At 42.3% G+C, this 13,319-nt stretch overlaps 1 protein-coding gene across 1 annotated transcript in view; it reads left to right on the top strand.

Moving 5' to 3' along the window:
* The window catches only part of CUX2 (cut like homeobox 2), a 414,556-nt gene extending 401,599 nt beyond the window's left edge, over positions 1–12,957 (top strand). The window contains exons 18-22 of the mRNA XM_088449256.1: positions 2,641–2,800; positions 3,658–3,939; positions 6,938–7,126; positions 9,832–10,105; positions 11,758–12,957. Of these exons, the coding sequence (XP_088305382.1) occupies positions 2,641–2,800; positions 3,658–3,939; positions 6,938–7,126; positions 9,832–10,105; positions 11,758–12,595 (1,743 nt within the window). The 3' untranslated portion in view covers positions 12,596–12,957. The remainder of the gene's footprint in view (positions 1–2,640; positions 2,801–3,657; positions 3,940–6,937; positions 7,127–9,831; positions 10,106–11,757) is intronic.
* The last annotated feature ends 362 nt before the right edge of the window (positions 12,958–13,319 follow it).

Below are 13,319 nucleotides of genomic sequence, written 5' to 3'. Positions count from 1 at the left end.
ACACTCATATTGTATGTGTACACTATAAATGTTTTGCTATTTCTTAGCAAAGTCATTAAACTAAAATTGCATGGACAGTAATTGTTCCTGAAAGTACATTGCAACAGTGGCAGTTCATTAAAGGCTTATTTGAAGTAATTCTGTAGCAAAATAAAAAGATTAACTATTTTGAAGTATAGGCAGTTAGTGATTAACAATCTACCATCACTGAGAGCGGTACTATATACCTTTATTATTATTATTATTTCTTATAATTCTCTATTTATTATCCTTTATATACCAAAAATATTATACACAGTGCACACAAACGCATGTCCACACACAGGGATGCGTTCGGCATACCGGGGGTCAGGATGCCAACTCTTACATTACCGGCGCTGGAATACCGACGCTAGCATCCCAACTGCCTGGATGCCGAAGGTAAGTAGCGGGGTGGGGGAGAGGTTTAGGTGTTAGGGTTAGGCACTAGGGGGAGGGTTAGGGTTAGGCACTAAGGAGGGAGGATTAGGTTTAGGGTGCGGGGAGGGGGAGGTTAGGTTCAGGCACTATGGGGGGAGGTTAGGGTTAGGCACCAAAGAGGGAGGGTTAGGGTAGGGATAGGGGGAGGGTTAGCATACCTACCAACAAGTGTCAGTATGTTAACCCTGTCAGGATCCCGGAGTCGGAATTCTGACCGACAGGATCCCAACTGTATATTACGGCCAATTCAATAAAAAGCAAATTAGCTTTTGTATTTTTCTGAGATAACATACTAACATAAAAAAAAATAAAAAATGTGCAGGTAGTAGAATTGTCTGAATAGAACCCGAGACCATAGAGCTGTGGGGAAGCAATGCTATACATTGTGCCACTATACGTCTCCTTAATTCATCCTGACCACTGTCCCCTCAACATCCTGAAAATCACTACTAATCTGCAGAAGGCACCCTGAGCCGGCCACCCCCAGCACTTGTGATGTAATGACATAAGAGGGGACCTGATAGGAAGCTGGAAGTCCTAAGGACGCGCGGGTGCTGGTTTCCTTGTCATGGCCCTGTTGTACAATTGCTCACATTACTGGTGGAATGAACACATTGTAATAATGAGCTGTGAGCTGCAGCAAGTATTGGATAAAGACTGGATACTTCCTATTTGCTATTCAAGAGGGTATTTATACATGTGAGGAGGGGCTCAAACATTGAAATAACAGTGCAAAGGCAATGATCTCAGAGAGGGGGTCCTGGATCCCCTCCCCAAATCATACTGCATTGACTAGCTAGACTGGATTTTCTCATGAATATAGGTGACCTATCAATTCAACCAATCACTAATTGAATTTTACTGCTACCTGCTTAAGATTTGGAATTCAAAGATTGTCCCACATATATATATCTGTAACCAAATTATTAGGTGTCCAATTAGACACACAACATGTCACATATTTCCTGAAGCATAGTAGCCTAGACCCAGTACTGGAAGGCCTGCAAACGTTCCTATAGGAAATGTGGGTACTCCTAAGTCTCTCTGGGGTGGACACTCTATCATTGCCATTTCAAGCGCTATCCTCCATCCCTTAGTTATCAACCACAAATAGTTTTTTTTTACCTTGGACCAGAAAAGAGAACAGCCTCCCATTCACACCTGGACCCCTGCTTAGAACCACTTAATGATTTATTATTTTGTTTCTTTAAATTATTTTCTTGTGTTGTATTGTACTTATTCTATAATGAGGAATATTATGGCATCTGTGTCTGTTCATTATTACTCTTATTTTGCTTACTTCTTCAATATACTGTAGATGTGTTCTAAAAAGTAATTACAGTCAAGTTTTACCATTGCGGGTTATGTTTTTCTGTGTTTCACAAAAGTTTTCTTAATAAAGAATATGCACAGATCTTGTAAACAGGGATAATGGTTAATATCAAGGAACTTGTTATGGTAAAAGCATGCATGCATACATACTTTGCACATTAAAGTATTAGCTTGAAACACTATGGGGCCTATATATCAAGCCATTTTTTTACAGTTTCTGCAAAATTTTATGTATCGATCCTATGTACTAATGGCACAGAAATCTCCAGCTCACAGTCCCCATTATTATCAATGGGGACTAAGATCTGCCGCCTATGTACTAAACTCCAAAAAGCAAAGTTTTTCAGAGTTTAGCAACAGTAGTAATGATAGACCCATTATTTCTTCATGAAGACACAAAAAAGGAATTGCATAATATGCACCAGCATACTGTTTGTCAACGGGGGCTCCCAGTGCAGGAGAGAGATCTTCAATCTCTCTCTCGCAGCTCCCGGCCAGCCCTGGAAGCTGACACTGTGCACATGCGCAGTGCCAGCTTTCCCCTGGGAAGTCTTTCCCTTCTCCAAAATGCCGGGGATATAACTTGCGGGGACATCGATATATATATATATATATATATGTATATATACAATGGAATGTTAATAATTGCGGCAGTGCCGCGATTATTAATACATAGGCCCCTATATTACACAATTAATTCAACAGTTTTATTTAGTAATACTGAAGTGACTTTTTTAATTATATCTGCTGGTTTGTCGAGTAAAACCTGAAAGAGAAAACATCAGTCCTTTGTTTTAATGTTTTATCGCTGTTTGCTGTGCCCTCATTCTCAATCATGCCTATATTCAGGTGCTTGGATTATCGCAAGGCAGTGTGAGTGACATGTTGTCCAGACCCAAACCGTGGAGTAAGTTAACCCAGAAAGGACGTGAACCATTCATTCGCATGCAACTATGGTTGACAGATCAACTTGGCCAAGGAATTAACCAGCAACCATCCCTGTCACAAGGTATGTATATTATGTGTGTATTGGGAGTTATATATTACTTGTGCATTGGTATTTATAGATTATATCAAGAGAAGAGTAGATGTGTTTTATAACTCTATATAGAAAGATTTGGTGAGCGTACAGTATGTACAAAAGGAAAGTACCAGCTAAGGCCTGAGAGAGACTCAAAATAAAGACGGTGAGACTTTCATCCCAAAGATTACATGCCAGAATATTGAGCAAAATATCGGTTAGTTTTACTTGTGCAGTGTTTTATTATACATTATTAAAAACATTTGAATAAAGGGTTTTGCCAAATAGAAATATCTAAAGATAAAATAAAAAGCCAGTGGCTTCTTTTAGCCTCTAGCGACAGTGCAGATAAACTGTGGCTTATTCTGTCTCTGATTATAAATGGCTAATGAAATAAATGGACAGAATTTGTCGGTTAGATAAGTTAAAGTACATTTCTCAATCATTTGTGTTGGAGCAATTTCAATCAAGAGGAGTCAAATTTGTAGGTTTAAAGCTAGAAATATTTTGCTTTATTTTCTGTGAACAAGGAAATTCTGCACAAACTCGAACTGTTTCATAAAGATTGTAATTATTTATCTATATGGTCTATGCTTGGGGCATAGATCATATAGGTGAATACCTAGGGCGCAATTGCCCGCTGGGCCCACCTCAAATATTTTAAAAGGCACCAACTAAAATCTTGCCTAGGGCACCGCATTGGTCAGGGCCGACTCAGAGGTGGCCTGAAAGTGACAATAAGGCTACCAAGGGATTCCAGAATACACAATAGACCTTAACGTTGGTAGCAAAAGCATACAGAAATGAAGACAACATCTTAATGATGTGGGCTTTTTATTTTAAAGGCACAGCAAGTCCCTCTGAGACACATCCATCACCATCTCCACCACCAAGCCCATCAGATCCAGAAAAGAGTCCTGCAGAGCCACTTATATTAAGCCTAGAAAGCAGCAAAGAGAATCAGCAGCCAGAGAGCAGATCTGGTTCCTCATTGAGCGGCAGAACCTTCCCAAGTCCTCATCAAGCAGCGACAGCAGGTATTCAGGAGATTGTGGCCATGTCTCCGGAGCTAGACACCTACTCTATCACCAAGAAGGTTAAGGAAGTGCTGACAGACAATAACTTAGGTAACTGTGCACACGTCTTTATACCATTGGGACCTATTTTGATTTTGTTCAGGATGCTTTCATTGAAAATGGTGAAAACAGACATTTTGAAACAATTTTATTTTCCCTTACCTTTTTGGTCAACATTTGTGAGATAACTGGCCCCACAGTTATTGACTTTGCCTCAAAAAATGCAATACAAAGCACATGTGAAATGCTATGTGCTATTCGAGTTGTGGTTCACTTGTAATATATATGCATCTCATATGCATTTGCAGCATGGAGCTTTTACCATTCATTTAATAATCTATTCATTTCAATACAGTTTCCAGTGTGCACTGAAATTTATATATTGGTATATTGAAATGTATGGGAGATGTTCTGCTAGTGGATAAATATATATTTGTTTTTAAAAGTGTGTCTTTTTGCCCCTAAAATCCATTACCAGCGCTATACAACTTGGGCTGGTTCCCACCATAACAGGAGAGTAGTACGAGCATGGGGTTCACCTGCTAAAGTGGAAAATAGCACAAGGCTAGACAGACCTGGCCAGACACACTGTAACAGAGAAACCCCTGTCATGGTGTGATCCAGCACAAGTCTGGTCAGAGAAGGCCTGTAGCATTTACGCCAAGGGAACATGTCCTTAATACAAAGGTTCCCAAACGCGTTTCTCAAGGCACCTCAATAGTTCAGGTTTTTAGAGATTTGACCACAGGTGCTTAAATCAAATTGACTGAGGTTCTAATTAAGTCACCTGTGGTCAAGCATGGTTATCCTTAAAGCTTGGACTATCAGGGGTATATTTACTCAAGTGCGGGTTTTTAGAAGTGGAGATGTTGCCCAAAGCAACCAATAAAATTCTACTTAACATTTAACTAGCACCTTCTAGAAGATAATAGCTAGAATCTGATTGGTTGCTATGGGCAACATCTCCACTTCTAGAAACCCGCACTTTAGTAAATATACCCCTTATTGTGTCTTGAGGACTGAGTTTGGGAACTTCTGCCTTAGTATTTAATCCTATAAGGAGAGCATATGCACATTGTACCCAATGGGAAGGGGATGTATTTATGCGGCCGCGGTCACAATCCAGACACCGGAATGCTGGCTAGGGATTTATGACAGGCGTCGAGGTACCAACGCCTGTCATAATCCCGATGCCGAAAGACAGAACGACGTGGGCCCGAACGAGGTATGTACGTGCGCCCGTCCTCTTAGCTGCGTGGGGGGGGGGTTAGGTTTAGGGTACCCCGGGGGGACTTAGGGTTAGGCATCCCCCGGGGAGGGTTAGGCTAGGAGAAGGGGGGCTTAGGGTTAGGCACCCCCGGGGGGGTGGTAAGGGTTAGGCAACCCCCCGGGGAGGTTTAGGGTGCGGAGAGGGGGGGCTAGGTTTAGGCACTTATGGGACGAGGTAAGGGTTAGGCACTAGGGGTGGAGGTTAGGGTTAGACACCCCTAAAGGAGGGTTAGGGGGGGAGGGGAGGGTTAGCTGTACTCGCCTCCACTGTCGGGATTCCTCCACTGGCAATACAATCCCATTCTGTGGGAAGTATGCTCTATATGTAATTTGAAAGGGAAAGACCAACCACGTGTTATTTTAATCCAATGGAAAATTTAGTTAATTTGAATTCCAACTTGAACGCTATGCCCAGTTTGCTTCTTTTAATGCAAATAGTAATCCATGTAATATTTACTTGTAATCCACTGAAAAGAGAGATAAATAGAAAAGAAAAACAAGTGGTAACCTCCATTTCATTAGTCCAGCAGAAGCCATAACCTTTAGCCAGTCCTTATGTCATGCTTCCATGATCTTCACCGCAAGTCTCTCATCTAGGCATAGGGTGCCAGTCCCTCTTCTGGCTCCCCAATTGTCTCCTCTTATACACTAGAGGAGCAACTGGGGAACATGAATGGGGTAAGAAGTACCACAGTCCATATTCTGGCAATGGCAGGACAAGTTTAAAACTTTAGGGTTAATGTATGAAGCAGTGAAAAGAGTGGAGCAGTGGACCAATGGAGAAGTTGCCCATAGCAACCAATCAGCTCTGAAGTATCATTTATCAAGTACAGTCTATAAAATAGGTAGGAGCTGATTGGTTGCTATGGGCAACTTCTCCACTGGTCCACTTCTCCACTCTTTTCACTGCTTTATACATAAACCCCTTTGGCCACTTGTTAAATTTTTTCTGCACGTAGCAACCAGTGTAATCCCTGATTTCCTATAACACAAGCACATCTTCACTGTACTGGTTATTTTGAAGTTAACTTAATGCAATAATTTGCATTTCATTACATATAGGTGAGGATTCAGTTGACTGTGAAATTCCTATGCTGCTAATTGACGCGGGTTATCTGTAAATGTTATAAATTATTCATTGTCCGGAATATCTTGTACTTCTTCAACCATTTAAATAACATATATGATACCTATGATATTATTTTCACAATATTGCTCATTACTACTTAACTGTGCTTATTGTTAGAACTGAGCCATACAGGCTTATCAGTGGCGTAAGTTCATCCCAGATGCCCGGAGGCAAGTTATCATTTAGTGCCCCCCTATCCCCCATATTTACAGCCCTAAGTGGGGTGAATATATAATGGGTGATGGAGGAGGTGCCCCTTCAGTGCTGGCGCCCGGCGGCAGGCGCCTCCATTGTCTCCCATACTTCTGCCCCTGAGGCTTATTATGCAAAGTAATTTATTCCTCTGCTAATGATCTATGTAATAGGAAAAGTAAATTATCTGCATTGTGACGTGGCTGCTTACCCAATGAATGGCTTTAAAATATTCTTGTTTTTAATCATTTTAGACTTGAAGAGAAAGTACATATAGTAATTGAGAAAGATCATTTTGCTTCCTGCCATTCATTTTAAAAAAATATTTAAACGTGTATAGTCCTTATGAATGACTCCGGGTATACATGCTCCTGACGTACACCATGTATCGGAGAAGGGCAGAAGAGTTACACAAACTGTTTGAATAATCTACATCTTTTAATCTACATCTTTTTTTAGGGCAGAGATTGTTTGGAGAAAGCATACTGGGCCTTACTCAGGGCTCTGTGTCGGACCTCCTGTCCAGGCCCAAGCCGTGGCATAAGCTAAGTCTGAAGGGCAGGGAGCCATTTGTCCGCATGCAGCTCTGGTTGAGTGATCCGCACAACATTGAAAAACTCAGAGACATGAAGAAAATGGAAAAGAAAGGTGAGTTACAGCAGAGAAGTCATTCTATAGAGAGGCCACACGTTGTTCCACAATAAAAGCTGCCTTGTGTCTGTAGGTTTGCAGTCACCATATGGACAGGTCAGGCACTTGCAGTGGGAGGAGCAATATAAATGGTTTTGCATTTATCTTATTTTTTTTTATTTTCCTGTTTCTGAAACCTGCTCGTTACCAAACACCTATTTCAGGAGAATGACAATTTAGGGTGGAGTCACTCACAAAGCCATGGACAGTGGCCCTGATTCAGACCCGGTTGCGAGCGCTGAGCGCTCGCAACCTGGTCGATGCTTGGCCACTGGGCATGCGCACGACGGAGCCGGCTCCGTCGTGCACATGTGCGAGACCCGGTTAGTGACGGGTGCTCCGTCGCTCCGGGTCTCGCACCAAAGGGGGCGAGCTGTCGATGGTGATTGACAGCTCGCCCCGTTTGGTAGGCGTGGCCGGGGGGTGGCTTCACAAACGGAGGCGTTCCCAAGCGAATGCCTGCTGTTTGTGGGCGGCCCTACTGACAACACCAGTGATGTCAGTGGGAGAGCTCCCGGCTCTGTTAGAGCCAGAAGCTCTCTGGGGCTTGCGGCCACGAGACCCTACCACAAGGGTCTCATCGCAAGCCTGATGGTCGCGATGGTCTTGACCATCGCGTCCATCAACCTGGCCGCTCGCTATATCTGTGGGTGGCCACCCACAGCTATGCGAGCGGCCAGGAGGCCGCTCCAAAAAAAAAAAAAAAACGCCCTGATTCAGAGCGTCCGTCTCTGAATCAGGCTCTGTATTCACTACAAAAATGGCCCTGCTTGTAATATTAACAAATGTATATACACTGTTACGGACATCATTGAGGAACATGATTAATATTCATGATAAATTCATCATACCAGGAGAATTGATGGGAGGCAGTCACATGAGCTCAACTCAACAAATGTCTGTCTCTGCTGTACAGTATGTAGGCTGACGGGCTCTTTTAGAAATTTGACATTTATTTACTTAAAACGTAAAAAAATCACCTTACCCATCAGTCATAGACAGGATGCTATGTGACGCTGTAGAGAAGAGGGATGTGATTGTGCGGACAATAACTTGTAAAGTTTGCTATGAATTATCGAGATTATTTTCAAGATTTTAAGGCCGTGATTTATTCATTTATTTTTAATTCAGTGTAGAAACAAACAAATGTAAAATTAATGATGCATACACGCCACACACAGCCCCTGTGATTGTGGGTATAGTTGACTGTGTCTAGGCAGTTAAATGCTTAAATATAGGCCTGCCAAATGTAATTACTTTTCAAAACAGTAAAGAAAAATATTAAAGGGGGTATTTATCAAAGCATGGAGAGATAAAGCATTAACCAACAGGGCCGGATTATTGGGAGGGCAACAGGGGGCCCCCACACATGAGCCCACCCGGAGATGGGGGGACTAGGGGCACAGGTGTACCGCTGGCTGCGCTGCTGCATGATCAGCAGGTCTCAGGCAGGTACCGGTACAGGGATAGTCCGGAGAGCCACTTAGTAAATTTATTGCACCAGCGGTGGTTGGTGCAATAAAGTGTCTTTTGTTTAATCAGTGCAGTGAATGTGACATCATGACATCACGCAGCGCTGCACCCACTGAAAGAGAGCAGACAGCAGAGGAGCCGCGGCGGGCAGTTGGAAAACATAGAAGGTAAGTGCGGGGGCTGGCCGCTGGGAAGACACTGTGGGGTTGGGGAAACACTGGGCAGGAGAGACAATTGGGGTCTGTGAGGGGGGTAACAGGAGAAGCGCTGTGGCCATATTGGTGGGGACAAGATAAGGGACCAATTTATTGGAGGGGGCCCCCACGCCTTAATCCAGCCCTGTTAACCAATCTGCTCCTAACTGTCATTTTTCAAACATAGCCTTAGGTGCCAGAATGGGAGAAGCAAGGGGGCGGCTCACTCCTCCCTCAACATTTGAGAGAGGAGCCAATGTACTGGGTCGCAGGGTGCCAGACTGTTGGAGCCGGAGATAGCACAGTACACACAGAGGTGCTGCTGTATGCACTGTCCAGAGCTACCACCACACAGCATGCCGGCTGCCCTACAGCCTGTACAAGCCATAGGGGGGGACCAGGGGGGGGGCGGACTACTGCTCCTCCTGCTGAATGGCATAATGGAAGAGATGATGGCGAGGGGAAGGGAGCAGGGTGTTACAGACATTACACGCTGCTGCTGCTGCAGTTTCCTTGTACTATAATACCACTCTTCATTCGGCTCCTCAGCAGCAGCAGGGGCCAGAGCCGGGTGTTACATACATGCTGCTGCAGTCTCCTTGTACTATAATACCACTCATCATTCGGCTCCTCAGCAGCAGCAGGGGCCAGAGCCGGGTGTTACATACATGCTGCTGCAGTCTCCAGTTCTACTACACACCCCATAATTAATCTCTGAGCAGCAGGGGGCATTGACTGAGATGTGACTTCTGTAACTGACCCTGAGAAGATGACTTTAAGCGGGGGTGCCAAAATTAAATTATATCTTGGCCAGCCAACTTAAAAATGTTGTGGGGCCCCAGAACCCAGCTTGTAATGTACGGTAGTTTTTGTTGATTGGTTAGGGCTTTACCTCTCCACTTTATCTCTCTCTATGCTTGATAAATACCCCCCTAAAGCTGCAAAAGACTGTACAGAAACATGGATGCTGACAAAACAATCCTATTTTATGTTTAGCCTACCTGAAACGTCGTTATGGGCTTATAAGTGTCGGTTCGGACAGTGAATCATCCAACACTAGAATGGAGTGTGCAAGTCCTGGTCTCCAAGCACAGGACTATAACCTCATGCAGATGAAAAAGCCTCGGGTGGTTCTCGCATTGGAAGAGAAGGAAGCCTTGAAAAAAGCCTATCAAATGGAACCATACCCTTCCCAGCAAACCATTGAGCTGCTCTCTTTCCAACTGAACCTTAAGACAAACACAGTTATTAACTGGTTCCATAACTACAGGTGAGACCATGTATTTGGACAGCAGAAACAAGCAGGAACTCGGTTGAACCTCTCATTAACGTAATGACGTAATGGTCTGGGCCAAAATGTATTTTCCATGAGATACTGTACATTTAAATTTAAAGTCCCTTTTGAGTGCCTTCTTTTCTAATTACTATATATTTATATATATATATATATATATATATATATATATATATATATATATATATATATAAAATTTGTTGTTCTTGAAACTATTTTTCCAGAAAAATAACCTTGTATATATTATTCAGAGCACGACCAAGTAATTAGAATTTTCTCAATGGAATTAAATGCTCAACTTCTTTTCTACAGAAGACTGTATACATTTTTATATGGCTGAAAGTTTTAGACATCTTTGATATCAATAGAAAAATGTATGCAATAGAATCGAGTAGGTAACTGCTCTAGGAGAAGCCGCAAAAACCAGAAAAGCCTTATGATAAAAAGCATGTGATATAGTCACACCTCTCTTCTCCCAAAGTCAGATTTCTTTTTGAATTCTCCTGGTGTCTGAGAGCTTCAGGCTGCGTCTGACTTTGGTTAACATGTCTCAGGAGATTATACAACATGCAGACTGCTAAGGAATAGGGACTTAAATCCTTTACTATTTTACCTAACTTGCATAAAATTAGCTTTATTAAAAATAATAATATAATAAGTTGATACAATCTGTCTTAATGTTTTGTATTTATTTTTTTCAAAACAACTTTAAAGTAGCTCGAGCCATAAATTACTACTGATTACCGATGCCACAAATTATGTTTTGGGAGAATAAACCAGAAAATTTAAATGAAACAGAAAAAATGTTTGCATTGGATTACTTTAAATGTGGATGCATAAACTCCAACAAATACTTGGTGGGGGTACCAAATATAATTTTTATATTGCCTGAAATATTGCAATATTTTAAATAAATAGACACTGCTTATCTTACATTATTCCTTTATTATTACACCTCTCAGAACTATACACTAAACTAGAATTTCCAGACTCATATTTTCTGGATTATGAAAAAATTGTGTTAAGTATTAGCCCAGTCAATTAGATGAATTCACCTGAAAATAAGACCTGTTGGAGACTATTTAGGTTCCCAGTTGATAATCCTCACCCCAGCCAGCCACTACCTGAGCATTAGGGTGCGTATCCACTACCCGATTACACAGAGCAATTGAACGATAACGACATCATTATCGTTAAATCGCTCATTAATCGGACAGCAAAACATCGGCAATGACCAGTGATGCGCGTTCATGCTGGTCGTTGCCGGCATCGCTGATCGCAGGGACATGCTGGCCAAACTGACGATATCGTCGGGTTGACCATGTTCGGGGATGAGGGAAGGTGCCTACACTGAACGATATAACGTTCAGTGTGGGCACTGTGCAGTGTAGAGAACAATAACAATATCGTTCAGTCTTTTCACTGTTGGGTAGTGGATACCCGCCTTTAGTGTAGTTACAGACAAGCACTGAGCTGCTCAATGAGTAACATCCTATTGTATCCATATCATGTCATATTTTTAAACTATAGCTCCATAATACTTTATTACTCACTAGATAATCAGTATTGCAGTTTGTCTACAATAAGTTTTTCATTTAACCAGATCTCGCATCTCTATGAACTTCCAGGTCACGCATGCGCAGGGAGGTACTGGTGGAAGGTCAACACGACAATGACACCGACCAAGAGCCAAGTAGCTGTGATAGCTTTACATCTGGGGCAACTCCACACAGAGTACTAAATCCTCACAGCCCAGACTCTGAAGTAGGAGATAGGAAGCCAATAATTACTGATCTAAAACATCTGCTACACAGTAACGGTTACCCAAGGGAGGTGAGAACTTCAATGACAATTAAGAAAGAAAACATAGAGGAAGAAGTTGATTATGAGTCTTCAAATCATTGTGAGTCTTGCGGCTCCGGGATAGCATCAGGGTCATGCTGTGAATCTGAGCCATCCAGAGCTCTTCGGGAAAAGCAGGTTACTTCCTCTCGCTGTGATGGCTCCCAGAGACTACACTATTTACGAAAGAGCAATTCTTTTCATGAGAAGTCTCATCAGCCCATAGTCTATGACTGTGCTTCGCCTGTACTTACACATAAAGAGGGCATAGGCACAGACCGACCACAAGCTGACCCCATTAGCTTTAAGTCGGCAGTAGAATCTTCGCGTTGCAGCCTAGAAGTGTCTCTAAATTCCCCATCAGCTGCCTCCTCTCCAGGCCTCATGATGTCAGTCTCTCCCGTACCTTCTTGTTCTGCTCCCATCTCTCCGTCCTTGCCTAGCACCATGCCAAGTAAGGCTCTCTCTTCCAGCCCAGCCAGCGACACAGCCCCCTTGCATCCTTCCACAAAGCATAGCCCCAACAACCAGAAGAGAAACGAAAAGATGGCAAATCTAAATAACATTATACATCGGCTTGAGAGAGCTGCAAATAAAGAAGAGACTCTGGAATGGGAGTTTTGAAACTGCTTTTTATCGGTGCAACCTAAAGGACCATATTGTTACTACTAAACTCTGTGAATCCACATTATGGAACAGAGATATTGCAGAGAACCTATATCGGATATTTTATATAAACATATATATATATTTTGTTTTTGTTTTGTGAAGTAGACAATGCTAAATAAAAAGGCAGGACAAATATCATAAAAATCCCTTGGGATTTAAAGGAAAATAGTCTGAAAATCAAACACAAGACTTAGTTTTCATGGTTATTAAAAAAAAAAGAAACTCTTTTAGAAAAACAAATATTTATAAACATTTTAGATATTTTATATTTGGGATAAATTAACAGCCTAAGCTGCTTTGATAACGGAGATAGATCTAAAAACCACAGAGATGTATCCGCGATCACAATGACGTCTTGTAGCTTGCCACTGGATGAGATTAAAGCCATCAAGAATCACTGGGAGACTGACCAAATGGAGTATGGGATCAGCCGTTGCTTTTACTGCTGTCTACAAGAGAGCAATTCTTATTACCCTCTGAAGAGATGGATACAGTCTGTAAGACTCTAAACTGAATATGTATTGCCATGAGATGTGTGTAGGTCAGAGGATCCACTGTAAAATGTATTGTGCATTCCATTCCAGGTACTATGAATGTTGCAGAACAGAATCTAGGCATAGAAATGCTCACTTATACAAGAATCCTGTCATCCAGCCTTATGTATGGGAGAGGTGCAATC

This window comes from Taudactylus pleione, unplaced genomic scaffold, assembly GCF_031769625.1.
Source record: "Taudactylus pleione unplaced genomic scaffold, aTauple2 ptg000479l, whole genome shotgun sequence".
NCBI classification, from domain to species: domain Eukaryota; kingdom Metazoa; phylum Chordata; class Amphibia; order Anura; family Myobatrachidae; genus Taudactylus; species Taudactylus pleione.
Note: the sequence above shows the minus strand (reverse complement) of the source record. Positions and strands in the feature narration are given on the sequence as shown.